Source organism: Lepus europaeus, chromosome 14 (genome assembly GCF_033115175.1).
Source record: "Lepus europaeus isolate LE1 chromosome 14, mLepTim1.pri, whole genome shotgun sequence".
NCBI classification, from domain to species: Eukaryota; Metazoa; Chordata; class Mammalia; order Lagomorpha; family Leporidae; genus Lepus; species Lepus europaeus.
The window spans coordinates 64,360,728-64,381,713 of record NC_084840.1 but is presented as its reverse complement, the minus strand read 5'-3'; the positions used below and the strand labels follow the sequence as shown (position 1 = coordinate 64,381,713).

Below are 20,986 nucleotides of genomic sequence, written 5' to 3'. Positions count from 1 at the left end.
AACAGCACAGCACAGAAATTGAGTGAGGTGGTGAAGCCCTGCACTCCTGCCATCAGCTGTGCAGTGCTTCTGAGCTAATTTGCTAGAGAGAGATTCAAAGCACACTCTAAATACTGTGTCCTCAATCCTTCGACTGACTCTAAGGAGACAGAGAATGTCAATTTTGAGAAGTGAGGTCACACTAAAGCTCAATGAGATTAAGTCACTGACTCACCGTTAATCAGAAAGTCATTGTTACCAAGGAGTGGATATTGGGTCCTCTCCCTATCCTTTGTTTAATTTGAGAGGTAAACAGAGAGAGAAACAGATGAAAGGACAGAGCTCCCATCTGCTGGTTCATTTCCCAAATGCTCTGGGTGCAGGCACCCGATCCTATCTCCCATGTAGGTACCAGTGTCTCAGTTACTTGAGCCATCACCTGCTGCCTTCTAGGGTGTGCATTAGCAGGAAGCTGAATCCCAAGCGGACCAGGAACTTGAACCCAGGCTTTCTGATATGAGACACAGGTATCCCAACTGACATCTTGACTGTTGTGCCACATGCTTTTTCCTCCCCATTCTTTAAAAAGTATCATTTGCCTTTGCCTGCAATTTATGCACATAAAGCCGTGGTCTTAATATTTTCTTTCACTTTTGGGGGTTAAAATAAGAATATCTTTGATTAGCTGTTTAGCTTAGAGGTTACGATGCTGATTAGAGAGGCTGGCACTGTGGCTGAGTGGGTAAAGATGCCATCTGCAGTGCTGAGATTCCATTTGGATGCTGGTTCAAGTCCCAGTTGCTCCACTTCAGATCCAGTTCTCTGCTATGGCCTGAGAAAGCAGTAGAAGTCTTTGGGCCCCTGCACCTGTGGAAGGCCCAGAAGAAGCTCCTGGCTTGTGCTTCTGATCAGCCCAGCTCCAGCCATTGCAGCCATTTGGGGAGCGAACCAGTGGATGGAAGTGGATGTAAGACCTTTCTCTCTCTCTCTCTCTCTCTCTCTCTCTCTCTCTCTCTCTGCCTGTGCCTCTCTGTAACTCCAGATGCTGATTAGAATGTGTTTCACATAGAAATGCATGGTTCTATTTCTGGCTCCAGCTTCTTGGGAATTTGTACCCTGAGAGTAAGTGGTGATGGGTTTGGTAGTTGGGTTCCTGCCACCAACGTGAAAGATCTGATCTGAGTTCCTGGCTCATAGCTTCAGCTGTAGCCATCTGGGGAGTGAACCAGGAGATGGAAGCTTGCTCTAGCTCTGGATGTATATCTGTCTCTCAAACAATTTTTTAAAAAAAGAATAGTTTTGTTAAGTATAGACTTGGGTCATGTTTGCTTTATAATAAAAAAAATTAACGAGATCCAGTGCAAATGAATTTCTTTAAATTACTTCCCCTAATGTGTGCCTATCAGTTTTTTTTAAATTTGGCTCCATGACTCAAATGACACAGAAGCAAGCGTAAGCTCTTTCTTTTGAAATAGGAATTTCTTTAAAGCATCTTTAATTTCTGATCAACTTTTAAATAGATACTAACACAGTAATAATTTCAAACTGAACTAACAATCTTTAATAAACAGCGTCTTCTGTTTCACAACTAGGTTTAAAGAGAATATATTAATAGTGTGAAGAAGAAAAGGAATCTTTGGAAATTTTAAGTCGCTAAAGTGGAGGCCTGCTTATAAGATGGCTTGTTGATGTAAACAGAATCTGCTTCCCTGAGATGCTGCTTACATGTTTTGTTTCTCAAGTGTGTATTCAGGCAGCTCATCTGTGCAAACTAATGGGGACTTCCTTCCCTCCTGTGCCTAGGAGCTCTTCAGCCTTTCAGAGGATCTCATTTCACTTTTGTTTTTCCTTGATCAAGACAATGAATCCTTAACTAAGGTTAATAACAGAGTGGGAACAGGTTCTGGCCCTGTGCCAGACAATCATAAGCAGCAACTCCGAACGGCTTCCCGACATCAACATCTACCAGCTGAAGGTGCTCGACTGTGCCATGGATGCCTGTATCAATCTCGGTCTGTTGGAGGAGGCGTTGTTCTATGGCATTCGCACCATGGAGCCATACAGGTAGGTCCCAGCGAGAGGGCTAAAGTAAAGGTAGAATATGTTTACTTGGCTCAAAGGGTTGACGTTGTGTGGTATTTAATTACTACTTTATAGCGAATGTTCCCATTTGCTTTTCAATATGTGAAACCAAAGCTTGTTTTATTCCTTTTTTCACTGATGTATGCATCCATTAATCATTTATTAAGTTTCTTGTGTGTGTCAAGCACTGTGGGTATACAGAGAGACTGATGAAATGCTATCTCGTGTGGAAGAGATGAACACAGTATGTGAGGTTCTTGTAATGACAGAAGCAAACATAGGGCGGGTGTGGGAGACCTGGAGAGGAGGAGCCTGTGGCTCATACGTAGCTTGGGAGTTTGTGTCCTTGGCCTCTGCTGGCCCAGGTGAGGCCAGCCAGCATGGAGACCATGGTTGGGCTCATGTTTGTTGAGCTTTATGGTTCCCAGAGTGCTTTCAGTAGAATAATTTGCCCTCACAGCCACTTTATGATCCAGATGGTTGAGCAGGGGGCTACCCTGCCCATGTGGGTTGCTGAGTCAGCCAAAGGACCTATGGGTAATTTGCTATTGGTTGATGAGTCTCAGCTGTCCAGACCCACAATTTTCTGTTCCTGTGTGTCCTTGTAACTTGGAGGAACCTGAGGAGAGAGAGCCTGTTTGCTGCAGGCTAACAATGAAAGTTCAGAAGTTGAGATTGAAATCCCTCCGGGGGGAGGACACAGAGGCTTATGCAGATTCTGGGAAGATACTGAGACTCCCAGCTCTGCAGACGGTGGAAACGTGGTATCAGACAAAAGGGCTGTGTGGAGGGGCAGTCCGGGTCTAGACGTGTGCGACTTGGGACAACAGCCTCAGAAGGACTCTAAGTGAAGCAGGGGTAGGAGAAAGGGAGCGCAGAGGATACTCCCTCTCCCACTTGAGGAAGAACCTCAAGGGCAACTTGGAAGGAAAGTCGCAGGAACGAGTGTGACGAGAACAAAAGTGAGTCCAGGATTAGGAGTTTAGCTCAGGCAAAGGCAGGAAGCCAGAAGTGAGGCACTTAGCCAGGAACTTTTTGTAGGCAGAGAGGAATGTAAAGATGGCAAAGGCCCTACCAGACGGGACATGGCGGAGGTCCATAGGCCAGCCAGTGGCACCAGCGTGACCTGGATGGTGTTTTCTGGGCTTTTGTAGGTGATTTTTGCCGCTGCCTTGTAGATGAACAGCTTAGGAATCCAGACTGTGAGTCAACTATAATCAAACTTGGTAGAGATTGCCTTGAGGCTGGGACTGTAGACTTTATCATGAGCAGTGAGACGTCTGTTCGGTGAGACGAATCTTGCGGGTTCTCAGAAAATCCGAGTCGAATACAAAGAGATAAGGCATCTTTCTCAGAGCCTCGGTGTTGCAGTGACAGGCAGGTCAGGTGTGATTGGCGTTACCTGTCTGAACTCCAGGGCTTGGGCTCGGGAAGCCAAACCACAGGCTGCTGGCTGAGTGGGTGGACTCCAGCCAGGAGCTGTGGGCAGAAAATCTCCTTCACTCCTGGCTGGTGCCGCATTCTTGCTGCCATCTTCCGCTTCCTCTCGACATTCAGGCTGCCCTGCTCGGCCTCGCTGAAGCACAGAAGCTGGAAATTGGCCTCACACCTTCAAGGATGCCCGTTCTCTATGTATTTCTGAATGCTCATCCCCCCGCTTACCCTGGCCTCTCTGAAGCACTAACTTACCCTTCAGTTGGACTTAAACTTGAGTCCAACAAAGAGATCTTTTCTTGTGTAGCCAAATCCAGCAGAATGTCCTGTATCGAGTTGGGAAAACATTTGGTTATATTTTCCTGATGTTTGGCAGGTCTCAGGCTCTCTGTCAATGTGTCCTCTGTTCTTATGCTGGGTGACAAATGTCCAAGCCTCCCTCATTTTCTGTTCCCTGGAGCTTGTTAAGGAGTTGCTGTGCAGTGTTTGGGATTTCAAGAAATCTAACCTGAATTGCTTCACTTCAGATGGGTGAGATTTGATCCCCTTGCTTTCGCAGTTACAGTAGAGGGAAAGGATTATAATGAAGTTAGGAGAAAGGAGTGGGGGTTGATACTACCACATTTTGCCTCTTCCCCTGCAGCTCAGGCATAAGTAAAAAGAAGGAGCAGGTACAGATGGGTCAGATGCCCTGTAGCTCTATGACACTCTTGGAACGTGAGGTAGGAATGAAGAAGCTGGCTGTGCGTGAGGGAATTCACACTGAGTGTGATCAGCCATCAGCATGGGCTCCTTGCAAGAGTGCTAGCAGGCTTCTTGCTTACTTTTAGCCAAGGACACGGACAGTGACCAAGAGGTGACTGGATTGTCAGCTGCCATAACAGCTTTACAACATTAATGTATTGCTTGCCACAGTGAGATTGAGGTCAAGTCTCAAGTGAGAATTTTGTCGCCCCTGACCTTGGCTAAATCTTAACTGCTGACCTTAGGGAGAAAGTGTCCATGTTCCGTTTTTAATCCAAATCACTGTTCTCAGCTCCTTTCCTGCCACTCTGTCACTTATTTCTTCTCAATAGATTTTACTCAGTGCTTGTGATGCAATTTATTGTTAGGTTCTTTATGTTTCATAAGTCAAGTTGGAAATAATTCATGTAAAACGTACCTTCAGGCCAGCACTGTAGCGTAGCGGGTAAAGCCGCCGCCTGCAGTGCTGGCATCCCATATGGGTGCCGGTTCAAGTCCCAGCTGCTCTACTTCCAATCCAGCTCTCTTCTATGGCCTGGGAAAACAGTAGAAGATGGCCCAAGTCCTTGAGCCCCTGAACCCATGTTGGAGACCCAGAAGAAGCTCCTGGCTCCTGGCTTCAGATCAGCATATCTGGCCATTGTGGCCAGTTGGGGAGTGAACCAGAGGATGGATGACCTCTCTCTCTCTCCCTGCCTCTCCTTCTCTCTATGTGTAACTCTGACTTTCAAATAAAATAATAAATCTTTTTCTAAAAACGTATACCTTGTAGTACACTTATTAGCTTGTAATATGTCCTCCAAAAGTATCTGTGCCCATATCCACAGTTATGTACGCAAGTATCCCTTAGCATTACAAACACTAAGCAGAATAAAAGTAATTTAAAAGTTTTTCATAAAGTTCATTAACCATAAGATGATTCAGGTTCTAGAGTTGATAATTTAGAATGTGATATGTGTTTTCCTGTGAAGGTTGGTGTTGCAGATTATGTGAGCTCCCCAGCCTTGCCCACAAAAGCCTATGCGGCCTGTAATGATGTCAGCAATGTATGCTGTACGTTTCAGAGAGAGCGAGAGAATTAAATACAAGCAATTGCTTAAAATATTTATTTATTTGGAAGTCTGCTATTCCCACACCCTCACAACTAATTTTCTTCAAAACTGTTCAGAGTGAGGGAGAGAGAGAGAGAGAGATTGAGAGAGAGAGAGAGAGAATGATCTACTGATTCACTGCCAAGAGGGCTGCAACAGCCAGGGCTAAGCCAGGCTAAAGCCAGAAGCCAGGAGTTTTATTCAGTTCTCTCACATGGGTGGCAGGGGTCTAAATAATTGGGCCATCTTCCACTGCTTTCCTAGGCACATTAGCAGGGAGCTGGATTGAAAGAGGACCAGCCAAGACTTGAAGAAGCACCCATTATGGGATGCCGGCATTGCAGGCAGAGGCTTTATCTGTTACTCCACAATGCCAACCCCACAAATTGTTTTTTTTTTTTTTAAGATTTATTTATTTGTTTGATAGGTAGAGTAACAGAGGGAGAGACAGAGAGAAAGGTCTTCCTCTGCTGATTGACTCCCCAAATGGCCACAATGGCTAGAGCTGTGCCAGTCCAAAGTCAGGAGCCAGGATCTTCTTCCGGTCTCATACATGGGTGCAGGAGCCCAAGGACTTGGGCCGTCTTCTACTGCTCTCCCAGGTCATGGCAGAGAGCTGGATTGGAAGAGGCACAGCCGGGACTTGAACCAGAGCTCATATGGGATGCTGGTGCCACAGGCGTAGACTTAGCCCACCATACCATAGCACTGGCCCCACTTAATTCTTTTTTTTTTTTTTTTTTTTTTTTTTACTTTTTGACAGGTAGAGTGGACAGTGAGAGAGAGAGACAGAGAGAAAGGTCTTCCTTTTGCCGTTGGTTCACCCTCCAATGGCCGCCGCGGTAGGCACGCTGCGGCCAGCGCACCGCGCTGTTCCGATGGCAGAAGCCAGGGGCTTATCCTGGTCTCCCATGGGGTGCAGGACCCAAGCACTTGGGCCATCCTCCACTGCACTCCCTGGCCACAGCAGAGAGCTGGCCTGGAAGAGGGGCCACTGGGACAGAATCCGGCGCCCCGACCGGGACTAGAACCCGGTGTGCTGGCACCGCTAGGCGGAGGATTAGCCTGTTGAGCCACAGCGCCGGCTCCACTTAATTCTTTTTAACAGAAACATAGTATTTCATCTCATGAATAAATCCGTCCTTGTATCTTTGTGTACTGATACACCTAAATCCTAAAAGATAAATGCATGTGATAAATTGCTATATGCTGACTTGCTGCTTCAAAGGTTATTCATTTTACATTTGAATAACTGTCTCCTAATTACGCTCCTGCACTCAGCGAAACAAAACAAAACTGTTTCCTCAAGAGAGTGTGAGAAGGGATGACATTGATTTCTACTGTGCATGTTCTAAATTCATTTCAAAATATTTGAGGGCTTTCTCTTTTTTCTTGGTCAAAGCCTGCATTATAGGGTGAAGTTGATATTAATGTTGTCCAGAAGTAGTGTTTTTGTGGTAGGAAGAATGATAATTTTTGTGAGTTACCCAGGAAAGAGGCAGAAGAAAAAGAGTGAAGGAAATACTTAACCACGTTAGGAATGCATGCATGAATACAGTGTTGAGACAAGTGGGAGAGGTGAGGAGGGTATGAAATCCCCCTCAAAAGAAAACTGATAGAAGTGTGATTTCAGTGCAAATAGTTTTCTATACTTTGTTGTCAGAAAAAAATAGGGGAGGAGCTGAAGTGAACTATGGCTGGTAGTTTGTGTCCGTGACATGTTTACACGTCAGGTGTTTGTAACTCACAGATTGCCAGTAATTACAGAGCAGCCACATCCGTTTTCATTTTGCCAGTAATTTTTTTAACTTTTCTCTCCGAAGCTTTGGCAGAGAAGTTGATAAAATATAAGGTTTTATCATGGCAGTAACTTCTACCACTGCTTTCAAGCTGGCTTTTCTCCAGAAGGCCTGCAATTGCTCTAGTGTGGGTCATTGGCAGCAAACGATATGACACCCAGTACAGGAGGCAGCAGAAGTTGCTGGGTGCACGTGATGTGTGTTGGGGTGGGGGGCTGCGCGAATGATAGACACAGTCACTGAGCCCTCAGCAGCCCCTCATCTCCCTGGGCCTCACGGATACTGTTAGATTGTTCTCTGAGGATGTGTGTGTCAACCAATCTCTCAGCCAAGCTCCTTTCTAGAAAGCAGAGGGGTCCTTGGCTGTTGGATCTAGTGTAGAGCTTTCCTAATTGACACTCAAGGAGTAGAACCTAGAGAGTAAGACAGGGCCAAGTCTCCATTCAGAAAAAGAACTACGTGTCTGAACTCCATCCAATGTTGTCTTAGACTGTTTGCTGTCTGTCTCCTGTGGTCGGGTTACAGTTTTAGTTCACCCATAATGAACAACTGTTTTTTTCTTTGCTTGTTGATGTAGACAATAATCCTTTAGTCACTTAATCATTTGTCCTGAACTATAATTTCTAACTGAAATTTCTTTGGTGGCAGAACCCCATATAAGATTTTGAGGAGAGAGAGAGAGTGAGTGTGTGTGTGTGTGTGTGTAATACTGCATTATCTGACATCCAGTCAGTGAAGGAAGGGGGGGTCCACCAAGGCCCAGGAATCTTTAATTTTTTAAGATAAGAATTTTTATTTAATTTCCAAGAGATCATCTTACTTCAGAATCTAGAAATAAAACAAAAAGGAAAAAGGAGATGACAATGATAGTGACTGTAATTCAGTTGTGCAAATGTGTATTAAACCACTACTTTGAGCTCATGCCTTATTACTTGAGTTTTCCAAGTATGGATAACCGAGAGCTAATACAGGGCTTTTGGCAGAAGGTCAGGGAGAACATCATGTATAGCTTCTCTTGCTGCACTTTCCTTTGTAAAGCAGAGAAAGGAAAACATCTCTCCTGAAGTGATCCAGCCCTCTAAAGATACCCTGACTCTCTTTAGTCTTAACCACCTCGTTAAGATGCTACCTCTATGTTTCCAAGAAGATATGCTCATTGTGAGGCTGTACTGGGTAGTTCTAGTCCTGAAGCTAATGATTATATGAGAATGACCTAGCTTTTTGGTCTTAATTCTAGAAGGAAAATCAGGGATAGTCTGTCCATGGAACTGGAAAAAAAAATGGAAGAGTCAGGTCACCATGGGCCTACCCATTCCCCTGAATGCAGCAGCTTATCTACCCATTGCTTCCACCTTTAGCATATGTTCGTTTCCTCCACATTCTGACAGAGCTCTGGATGATGACAGATTGGCTAAAGTCATCTGACAGTTTCCCAGACCAAGCCTCATTCCAACTTGGCTGTTTCTCATCTGGCTTAAGGATGAAACAAAATAGGCACTACCCATGATGTACTGCACTTACTGATAAGGGGGAATGTGACACACGCCTCACCACTGATCTGCATATGGTAGAACATGTATAAAGCCTGTGTTTTCTGCCACCTACTGGTCATATTACTCTGTGGTGTTTGTCACGCCTGGTTACTGGAGGGCTACTACCTGACCACTTTCCAAGGGTCCCTGTCTTTGGCCTCATTCTGGATTGCGTTACAAAATCCCTTGTCAGACTTGGCTTCACCACCTGCCCCTGTGCTAGAAGTGCTAGATGAACTTGTAATGCACAGCTGCCTGCTCTTCTGTCTGGAAAGTGAAGAAGCTGCTTGGTCCTTCCTCTGGCCCTGCTATGAGTCCCACTGTGCTCCAAGTCTGTGTGTGCTTCCACATCAGCACTAGCAGGTGTGGGTCTTTAGGAAATCAGCTGTTGGTAGGTATCTCAATCTTTTCTGTGTCTGTAGATAGGCCTTGACCTGTGGGATACAGGCTAGGATAGCATTTGGACTCCCCAGGGTCACCTCGTCTTCCATGCCTTCACAGTGGCCTTCTGGACACATGCCGTTGGGTTAGTCTGAATGAGAATATCTTATGCTCCTGACTCATGAGCTTATTTTTTTGTCAACAAAATATATTTTTTACAACTCACCACACCATGGTAGACAAAACTGACATAATAAAACAAAATGCTGGTTCTAGTGAGGCTTACAAATAGTTTTTAACAGCCAGCTCAGCATCACCTTTGTGCCTCTCTAGAAAACCAGGCATTTGAGAACCTGAGGAGGAATCCTGGGGCCATGTCAGGGCTGTTCAGTGATGAACAAATTTTAGCAGTGCTGTGGTAGGAGTCCCCTCAATAGATCAAGTACCTACACCTCTTCAGGCTCACAAATTGGTTTCAAGATTTCGTTCATCACCTACTATTATAAAACCTCTCACAGGTGAGTTGGTGTCTCTAGTTTCTGAAGCTCCTCACACAGCATCTTGGAGCTAACCCCCATTTAGCTCCATCCTATCTTACTCTGCCCAGCCCAGCAGTGTCAGCTTACTCGGGCTGCCATAACACTACTGTATACTGGATGGCTTAAGCAAAATATATTTCTTTTCTCGCAGTTCTGGAGGTGGAAGTCCAAAATCAAGGTGCAAAGAGATCTGATTTCCTTTGAGGCTGCTCTGCTCATTTTGCATATGGCCACCTTCTTACATGGTGTTTCTTCTGTGCAGTACACTCCTCTCTGTGTCTCCTAGTCTCTTCCCTTCAGAAGGACACCCATCAGATTATATTGGTACCAACTCTACACATCACATTTTAACTCAGTTCCCTCTTTAAAGACCTTGTCTCCAAATACAGTCACATTCTGAGGTACCAGAAGTTAGGGCTTCAACAGATGAATGGATGGTGGAGTAGGCATAACTCAGCCCATAACCTGGCTATATCCAGCCAAACGACTGCTTCCTGATTCTCCATTTCTTGAGGATATTAATCCTAAGGATTGGTTCACCTGCACTTACACTTATTTTTTCATGAGTTTGGATGCAGAGGAAGTTAACTGTCTGACTTGGAAAATAATAAATAAATAATAAATAATTTATTGCCTTCAGGGCTGCCATTCAAACCTAGAGCCCCTAGGGGCTCCAGCCTCGCAGCCAGTGCCAGCATGCTTGGGCCTCCGAGAGTGACTACAGTAAACTTGGACATTCTGCTTGTGACCAGCCCAGTGAGTGCTTAGTTGACCACTGGAGGATGCCTTCTCCCAGAAACCAGCATTCCAGGGACACTGATTAGGATAGTGTAAAAAGTAGGTATGGCTTTGTTTATGTAAGTACTCTGCTATAATCAAAAATCAAATCCTTAAACTCTCAGTTGCCTACATCATAAAATAACATGTAAAGCAGAGGTTCTGCTCTAAGAGATAACTGCTATAAACACTTTCAGGTTCTTTTGGCCCACCTATGGCTGACCAGGTGGTTAAGTATAAACAAGAACTGTATCCCTGTGTGCAGTGACATTTTGAGATCCTCAGAACCTTGGGAGATGCACTGAGAAGGCCTGCAGCCTGAAGTTAGGTGACTGTACATTTGGCCAGAGTAATCTGTGACAGCTTGCCACCACTTGTATTTTACATTGAAGCTCCTCTCTTGACTCCTGTCCTCACCAAATCTTTTTTGCCATTAGACCCAGCAGTCATGCATCACTCCCATCATTCCTGGCTTCTGATCCTCTTTGCTAGTCTAGGACCCAGGAAGCACACTTTTCCCTGTCATCATCAGGCAATGAACAGCAGGGCTTCCTATTCAAGACTGTTAATGATCCTGTAATATGGCTAGGATTGAATGTAGACCAAGAACTAGTCCACCATTTCCACTCCTAAAGAGGCATCCCCTTCTACCTTTGACATGGCCAGGGGATATAGTTCCTCTGGTACACAAATGATACTGTTCATACAGCGGTGACACCTCTAAACGGAATCCTTGTCCACACCACTTCTGTCTGCCTCATTTGTCAATGAAATAGGTTCTATCTCAGTGGATTACCTAGCTACCCAAATGCCAGCTTCCGCTACCTGCTTTATTTTTTGTTTGCTTGCTTGTTTTGGTTGGTTGGTTGGTTTTGTTTTGGAATGCATTGTTAAAGGCCTTTCCACATTTCCACACCACTGATCCGCTAGGAAGTACCTGGTCAAGCAGTGACCCAAGGTCTGGTAATAAGCACACTGTTGAGCTATTGCTCAGTTTCTAGGGATATCACCTAAGTGACTGTGCCATTGGACTGAACGTGAGGATTGTAAATTACTGACCTTTGCTGGAAACTGGAACATCCATCTGGTAAACTCCTAAGAAATAATTGGGAGTCTTCAAATTTTTATTTTAAAGCAAAGTGGAAAATGTCCTTCTGACACCACTTTCCACCATTTGCCCTTCACCAAATCCTGCTCTTTCTGACCCCTCCAAGCTCCTGCTCCAACACTCAAGTTGCCAGTCAGGGATCATGAGTTAGAGGGCCATGCTGGATTCCCTGTGATAGCAGCCCTCATTCTTGCACCTAATCTACTGGGAAAGGTCCAGACTAGGAACAGAGCCAGTAGATTGCACTGCACACCTTTGGATGACTCCCTAGTGGAAATTTTTCTCCAACCTGGAGGGCCCAGCCTTGTGCTTCCCTTGGTAGCCATATCCAAGAAAAGTAGAATGTATTGCCTATAGCTCACATTCTGTAAAAGGCTTCCTTTTACAGGATGTTTCAGGTGCTGATTCTAAGAGCCATCTTTAGAATCCAGCTGTTTTCTTGTCTAGCCCATGCTCCTTGGAGATTATTCTGGTTCCAGCACTCTTTCTCTACTCACTGTCTGCATTTGACACCCTCCCTTGCTGCCCATCCTTCCCTGGCACAAGGCTCCCAGTTCTCCTTTGCTCTAAATTGCATAGCTGTGGACCAACCCCATCCATTCCCAATCTACTGTGGCTCTTAAGACACCAAGCTGGGCCAGGACACAGGAAATACTTTACTACATTTCCCTAATTTCCAATTAGCCCTCTTGAGGAATATGGCAGAAGTCACACTCCACTCTCGAGCTGTGGTCACCTGCACAGGAAGACATTTACTTGTGTGTGTTTACCAGGGTATATGTACTGCATGTATGCTCTGAGAAATCACCTTTAATCTTCCTACTAAAGAAAGCTTTCCCAGAATGAAAACATTTTCTGTTGTAGTAAATTTTTTTTAAATTTTCATAAGCCATCACCAAGCACTTTGATTTTCCTGACAGAAAATCTTCAGTTTCTTATTACAACAAATTGTACCCTAAGCAGTAGGATATCAAATCCTAGGGAATCTTTTGGGATGCATTGAATTTCTCCTGTCGAATCAGTCTCTTGCTTGGCTGCCTCTGCAGCTACAAAGCTGCTGTCTATTTTCCTTTTCTCACCTCTTGGAAGAGAAAGTAACAGGGAAAATTCTATTTTCCCCGGTAGGGAGCCAACAGAAAGTCAGGCAAGCCTGAGAAATGGAACATGATGGATGTAACTTTGAAGACTCAAGAAGAATTGATTGAAACCTATTTTAATTTCATATAAAGGACATGCTATGTGAACTTTAAAAAATTCGATCTGCAGACTTGCATGCTGTTTATCTGTGTATTTGGATTAAGGTCCATACTCTTTTCAGAGCTTCCCTAAGGTTAGGTGGATGGACCTCCAGTTAAATTGCACATATAAAACTCATTTGTCAGACCCCATAAATTTGATCACTTATAGAAAACAGTGATAGCACTTATAAAGAACAGTAAGAGGTCCTTGAAAAAGTAAAAAATGGCAAACAAATGGCTCCAAAAATTATTGTTTCCATTTTTTTTTTTGGCGTAATTTTGAGTAAGCGACCTATTCTCCAGAGGCTAGTTAGTATAGACCTCTGTGCTCATAAGAGTATGCTAGTTAGAAAAAAATGTATAATATTCCCATCATTATATGTATTCTTGGGAAGTGGCCCCAGTGGGTGCTAGGAATTGGAGTAGCAAGAAAGCATTCAGCTGCAGCCCTGAACTAGGAGAAGGTAAGACTCTGGGAGCGGTGTGGGGAGTGGAGACAGCACCGTGCTCTGCAGAAAATGAAACAAATGATGGAAATTGCTCTGGCTGCACAAAGGACACCAATCATACTAACATTGCCCTTCAGAATTAATGAGGAACAAATCTGCTCTCACTTGTAATGGGAAATATCACCATAATATCTGCCCAAAGTAAGACAAATCATGTGCAGCAATCGTAAAAGCATCTGCCAGCCGTTTGTTAGTGTCACCTTTCCAGAAGAATAGGTGAAAGGACTTTAATAACTCTACCTTTAACTTTCTTATCTTAAAAGTGATTGCTTTTTTTCCAAAGGTTTATTTATTTATTTGAAAGACAGAGAGAGAGAGAGAGAGTTTTTCCATCCACTGGTTCACTCCCCAAATGGCTGCAGTGGCTGGAGCTGAGCCAGACTGAAGCCAGGAGTCAGGAGCTTCTTCTGGGTCTCTCACATAGGTGCTTGTGTGTCTGGGAAAGCAGCGGAAGATAGCTAAAGTGCTTGATTCTCTGTCACCCACATGGGAGACTCAGATGAAGCTCCTGGCTCCTGGCTTTTGGCCACAAGCAAGGAGCTGGATTGGAAGTGGAGCAGAAGGGACTTGAATCAGTGCCCATATGGGATGCCAGCATTGTAGGCAGTGACTTAATCCACGCACCACAGTGCCAGCCCCTCTAGCTCTCATGACCATGCTTGCCTGTACCAACAAAGCTGAGGTGCCGTTAGGCCCACCAGTAACACAGGTTTGCTACAGGACAAACATTCTTTAAAAGCTTATAGAGCAGGAGGGTGCTGGAAAAACTAGAAAAACAGATGTCCACTCTATTATTCTATACAGAGAAATAGCGTGGCAAAAATTTCAGAGAGCAGAGTGGAAAGTGGTAAAGAGAATCTGAAGGCTCTGTTGTGAGAGAGAAAGAAGCAGCAGCTCTGAACCATTAGTTATGTGTTAGGAGTGAAATTCTGTTGGCAGCATGGCATTTTATTTTTTATAATTAACTGAAAATCAGCACCATAGAAACTGATAGTGAATAGAATAATAGGTGAGGAAGTGATGGAGATGCTCAGTAACCACGTGTTTTACCTGGACTCTTATGCAAGGTACATACATGCTAGATGGCTTTATTTGGATTATGATACAGATGGAATCACATCTTGACTTTTAGTCTGGATGAAAGTGGATATGTAGGTAGTTAGAGATTTAAGCAAGTACCTTGTGTTTCCTGGAAACTATTGAAACTCATTTGGGTGAAATATTCTCAGATGGTGATAATTCATTACACCTCTGCCTTTTTCTTGGGATAACTTGGAAGTCATATAGTAAAGTTCAAAATGTCCTTGATTTGCCATTTTTTTTGTTTGCATGAAACTCTTCATATTTGATTTTGTTCCCACATTACATATGATGGAAAAGCCAGAATTACCTGGCAGAATTTAATTCTTCCTTGGATCTAGTTCCATTTTTAAAGTTGGATTCCTTTCTCAAGTCTGATTACTGTAGCTTTAGCTCTAGCTCCCTAGAATAACTTAAAACATTCTTACCAAGTCTTTGGTCACAAAGCTCAAAAGAATTCCCATTTCTTCTTAAGGTGGTCAACGAATCACCTTAATTTTGAGATGGTAGGCTTTCAAGTAAGTGTTACTTACAACCCTTCTCAGTGATGGTAAAATACTGAGTTCCAAATCAAAATACCGAAGACATTCTTCTCAGATCTGGAAAAAATGATGCTGAAATTCATATGGAGGCACAGGAAACCTTGAATATCTAAAGCAATCTTGTACAACAAAAACAAACCAAGAAGCATCACAATACCAGATTTCAGGACATACTAAAGGGCAGTTGTAATCAAAACAGCATGGTACTGGTACAGAAACAGATGGATAAACCAATGGAACAGAATAGAAACACCAGAAATCAATCCAAACATCTACAGCCAACTTATATTTGATCAAGGATCCAAAACCAATCCCTGGAGTAAGGACAGTCTATTTAATAAATGGTTCTGGGAAAATTGGATTTCCACGTGCAGAATCATGAAGCAAGACCCCTACCTTTCACCTTACACAAAAATCCACTCAACATGGATTAAAGACTTAACTCTACAACCTGACACCATCAAATTATTAGAGAGCATTGGAGGAACCCTGCAAGATATAGATACCGGCAAAGGCTTCTTGGAAAAGACCCCGGAAGCACAGGCAGTCAAAGCCAAAATTAACATTTGGGATTGCATCAAATTGAGAAGTTTCTGTACTGCAAAAGAAACAGTCAGGAGAGTGAAGAGGCAGCCGAAAGAATGGGAAAAAATATTTGCAAACTATGCAACAGATAAAGGGTTGATAACCAGAATCTACAAAGAAATCAAGAAAATCCACAACATCAAAGCAAACAACCCACTTAAGAGATGGGCCAAGGACCTCAATAGACATTTTCAAAAGAGGAAATCCAAATGGCCAACAGACACATGAAAAAATGTTCAAGATCACTAGCCATCAGGGAAATGCAAATCAAAAACCACAATGAGGTTTCACCTCACCCCGGTGAGAATGGCTCACATTCAGAAATCTACCAACAATAGATGCTGGCGAGGATGTGGGGAAAAAGGGACACTAACCCACTGTTGGTGGGAATGCAAACTGGTTAAGCCACTATGGAAGTCAGTCTGGAGATTCCTCAGAAACCTGAATATAACCCTACCATACAACCCAGCCATCCCACTCCTTGGAATTTACCCAAAGGAAATTAATTTGGCAAACAAAAAAGCCATCTGCACATTAATGTTTATTGCAGCTCAATTCACAATAGCTAAGACCTGGAACCAACCCAAATGCCCATCAACAGTAGACTGGATAAAGAAATTGTGAGACATGTACTCTATAGAATACTATACAGCAGTCAAAAACAATGAAATCCGGTCATTTGCAACAAGATGGAGCAATCTGGAAAACATCATGCTGAGTGAATTAAGCCAGTCCCAAAGGGACAAATATCATATGTTCTCCCTGATTGGCGACAACTAACTGAGCACCAAAGGGGAAACCTGTTGAAGTGAAATGGGCACTATGAGAAACAGTGACTTGATCAGCTCTTGTGCTGACTGTTGTTGTACAATGTAATTCTTTATCCATTTTAGTATTTTTTGTTTTGTTTTGTTCTAGTACTAGTGGTTGAACTCTGTCATTAACACACAATTATTCTTTGGTGTTTAAATTTTAACTGAAAAGTGATCCCTGTTAAATATAAGAGTGGGAATAAGATAGGGAGGAGATATACAATTTGGGACATGCTCAATCAGACTTGCCCCAAATGATGGAGTTAGAAATGTGCCAGGGGATTCCAATACAATCCCATCAAGGTGGCATGTACCAATGCCATCTCACTAGTCCAAGTGATCAACTTCAGTTCACAAATGATCACACTGACAGGTCTAAGAGTCAAAGGGATCACACAAACAAGACTAGTGTCTGCTAATACTAACTGATAGAATCAAAAAGGGAGAGAAGGATCCAACATGGGAAGCGGGATACACAGCAGACTCATAGAATGGCATATGTCCTAAATAGCACTCTGGCCTCAGAATTAGCCCTTAAGGCATTCGGATCTGGCTGAAGAGCCCATGAGAGTATTTTAGGCATGGAAAGCCAAGACACTCTGGGAAAAAAGAAAAAAAAAAAAGACCTAAATGAAAGGTCTCAGCGAGTGAGATCCCAGTGGAAAGAACAGGGCCATCAAAGAAGGAGGTACCTTTCTCTGCAGGGAGGAGAGAACTTCCACTTTGACTATGACCCTGTCGGAATAAGATTGAAGTCGGCGAACTCAAAAGGCTTCCATAGCCTTGGAAACTCATGACTAGAGCCTAGGGAGATTACTGATGCCATAAACAAGAGTGTCAAATTGTTAAGCCAACAACAGGAGTCACTGTGTACTTACTTCTCATGTGGGATCTCTATCCTTAATGTGTTTTCCAATGTGAAGTGATGCTATAACTAGTACTGAAACAGTATTTTATACTTTGTGTTTCTGTGTGGGTGCAAACTGATGCAATCTTTACTTAATATATACTAAATCGATCTTCTGTATATAAAGATAATTGAAAATGAATCTTGATGTGAATGGAATGGGAGAGGGAGCGGGAGATGGGAGGGGTGCGAGTGGAGGGAAATTATGGAGGGGGGGAAGCCATTGTAATCTATAAACTATACTTTGGAAATTTATATTTACTAAATAAAAAAAATACTGAGTTCCATCATGGGGCACTCATCTGAACCTCTTGTGGTATATTTCAATAAGTCACATTATCAGTCTTAGAGAACATGGACATTTTAGTCTTTGGAATACCCCAAATTTTAAAAGGTTTTGCTTTGTTTTAGGTTAGCTTCTTATCTATCTGATGCCATAGAATATAACATGTTAGATATCCTAGCCACCTCCCCCAAATGTTTTTCACTGTTTTTTAAATTGTATAATGACCAGTGGATTCATCCAGTGGCATGCAACTGACAGGTACTATGGATATTTAAGATGAAGGTAAATAATTTTAACTATTTTTGCTATAATTTTATAGGAGAAACGGGCTATAAAAGAAACCTCTATAAACCACAGAGAGCATTTAGAAAATTTTATATTTTATAGAGGGTCATTAATGTGTCCTTAATTCAAGATGTAAGATATATAGTTTACACAACCTTTGTTCTCCTCATACAATGTTCTTGTACACTTTCCTCTAGGTTAGCACTTTCATTGTTCCTTGCGCCACTTATGCAGACTTGTTTTCAGTTTGCTTTATTTGTGCTTTTCAGAGAGTTGTCATACTCAAGACAGTAGTGTTTGTGGTACCATAAATGCCAAAATTCATGGGAAACTTTACAAGTGATTGTCTAAATATTACTAAGTACTGGCATTAGTAATCTTCCATGTAGTTAATGGTCTAAAAATTATATTTATTTTTTAAAATCAAGGTTTGGTACTGGTAACATAGAAATATTGGCTTTTCTGTACATTTTTCATTGGCAGTTCCCAGAAAATAATTATTAAGAGTTTATGAAGCCAGATTAAATATCCATATTCACTTCAACCTTATTTTTTCAAATAAAAATTTGAATTTTCAAAAAAAAAAAAGGTGAGGGGAGTGAAGTTCTGCAGGAACAAGCTCCTAGAATTGCAGAGGGAGCAGGAGAACCCTGCTGCCTAGGAATAAGACTGTTAGCTCTAAGAGGAAAAGACGGCTTGAGAGACAGGTTGGGGCTACCTGTGGCAGAGAGGTTGTGTATGGACTAGTTGGCAAAGCACAGCGCAGTCAGTGAAGGTTCTCCAGTCACATCGTGTTTAACCTGTTACTGGCTGTAAGCATTGAGGGATACAGTGAGAAGACTGAATTCATTTTGAAAATGCTACCAAAAGTGTGCCTTGATTTCAGCAAGGCATTGGGAAGTATCTCCTGGTACATTTCTTTTTTTAAAGATTTATTTATTTATTTATTTATTTGAAAGCAGAGTTACTCAGAGAGAGAAAGAGAGGCAGAGAGAGAGAGAGAGAGAGAGAGAGAGAGAGAGAGAGGTCTTACATCCGCTGGTTCACTCCTCAGTTGGCCACAATGGCTGGAGCTATGCTAATCTGAAGCCAGGAGCTTCTTCTGGGTCTCCCACATGGGTACAGGGGCCCAAGGACTTGGGCCATCCTATACTGCTTTCCCAGGCCATAGGAGAGAGCTGGATTGGAAGTAGAGCGGCCGGGACTCGAACTGATGCCCTTACAGGATGCCAGCACTGCAGGCGGCAGCTTAACCAGTTATGCCACAGTGCCGGCCCCCTGGTGCATTTTCTATAGATGGAAAAATGTAGGCTAGTGAGGCTTAGTAATTCCTTGTAAACAGCTATTTCTGAACCATAGTCATTAACAGATAGGTTTCTTTGGGGAAATATATAATTGTGTGCCTCAAAGCTGCAATTTTTTTTTTTTTTGGTTCTAAGTGAACATTATTATCAAAATAGTAATGAGATGAATACATAGAAGTTATGCATAATATATTTGCAAATAATTCAAAGGTGGAACAATGGCAGTTTAAGGGACTGAGCCAAATTCAGAATTACCTCCTTTATGAGAAACATTTAGTCAGTGCCAACAATATGAGCAGAGAAAAATCTGTATTTAGAAACAAAAATAGAATAATAGCCTGGAGACATTTTTCTGATATTTTAGAGTAGATTATTTTTGATTGCTGCACTCACATTAATTTCTCCATTCTTTGTCTTAATAGAAGCTCAAATATTCTAGTTTTAGCCAGAAAAAAAAAAAAATGACATCCTCCCCTTGTCACATGACTGAAGTCAGACCAATTGGAGTGAAGGATGGTCCATTCTTGGGCTTCTGCTTACAATAGTAGAATGAAGATCTCTGCTTTCCTGTTGCTCACCATTAAAGAAGCTTGTGGCATCAGGAACTGCAGACTGTTAGGTCTCTTGGGACCACAAAGAGAGAGAATAAAGACCAAACCAAGAAAGCCAAAGTGAGAAAAAAAGACAGAGAAACTAGATCCTGGTCACATTGTAAAAGCATTGCCTGGAACCAGATTTACCTTTGTGTTGTACTGTTGAGTTACGTAAGCACTTAGCCTGATAAATTTCATCTTTTGTTAGCCAGTTTGAATTGGATTTCTTGGTTCATATAACATAAAACATATCCGAAATGATACATCTGAGGTGTTGAGGAGACCAATGCGAGCACACTAATACAACCTCAGGCTACATTATTTTAGGTACAATCTCAGCATAGGATTGTTACATGCATCCATCACTCCCTAGAGAGTCTCTAGCTGAGGGTGACCACGATGGGGGCAATCTGGTAGCCACGTTAAAGAAGAAATGGCTGATAAGAATAGAGATATTTTATGACAAGATAAAAGTAAACAAAGACTGATGGTAAGTTTTTGAACATCCAGGAGACTCTTGCATAGGAAGGGAATAGTCTTCCTCATGGCTAGAGAAGGGGGAACTTAGAATCCTTGACATAGAATTAAGAGAGGAACACATTTCATGCCAGGGTATTAGGAAGGACCATTTATAACAATTCAGGTGCCCAAGAATAAGAAGTTATATTTTGAAAAGCAGTGAATTCCCCATCTTTGGAAGTGCTTAAACAATAAAAAGGTTAATGTACATACAAAATTACCAAAAGTATTCCTTTTTTGGGCAGGAGGGTTGTTCAAGTGAGTTTTAATATCCCTTTCTAGCTTTGAGGTATTGAGAGTTTTTTGTTTTTGCTTTTAAGGTTTATTTATTTGAAAGTCAGAGTGACACTGAGAGATGGAGAGACAGAGAGATCTTCCATTTACTGGTTCACTCCCCCAAATGCCTGCAACAGCCAAGGCTGGATGAGGCCAAAACCAAGAGCCTAGAATTCCATCTGGGTCTCCTACATGGGTGGAAGTGGCCCAAGTTCTTGGGTTGTAATCCACTGCCTTTCCAGGCTCATTAGCAGAAAGCAAGATCATCAGGACTAAGATCAGGCACTCTGATATGGGATACAGTTGTCCTATTCAGTGGTGTAACCCACCTTTTCACAACACTGGCCCTAAGATAAGAGTTTTAAATCCCTTCAAAAATTTTCTCAGCCATAAATACAGTACAAAAATGGACCTCAGCTCTTCCCAACATTTTTTTATCCGTATCATAAAATATCTGAGGCAGACTAACTTTATGAGTAAAAGAAATTTATTTTGGCCCCTTGTTTTGGAGGTCCAAGTCCAAACAGCATGCTGCAGACTCTGGTAAGGGCCCCTGATGGTTGCATTACATCAAGGCAGGAACA

At 42.7% G+C, this 20,986-nt stretch overlaps 1 protein-coding gene across 1 annotated transcript in view; it reads left to right on the top strand.

Moving 5' to 3' along the window:
• SMYD3 (SET and MYND domain containing 3) overlaps positions 1-20,986 on the top strand; it is an 805,331-nt gene that overhangs the window by 674,353 nt on the left and 109,992 nt on the right. The window contains exon 10 of the mRNA XM_062211394.1: positions 1,869-2,043. Within this exon, the coding sequence (XP_062067378.1) occupies positions 1,869-2,043 (175 nt within the window). The remainder of the gene's footprint in view (positions 1-1,868; positions 2,044-20,986) is intronic.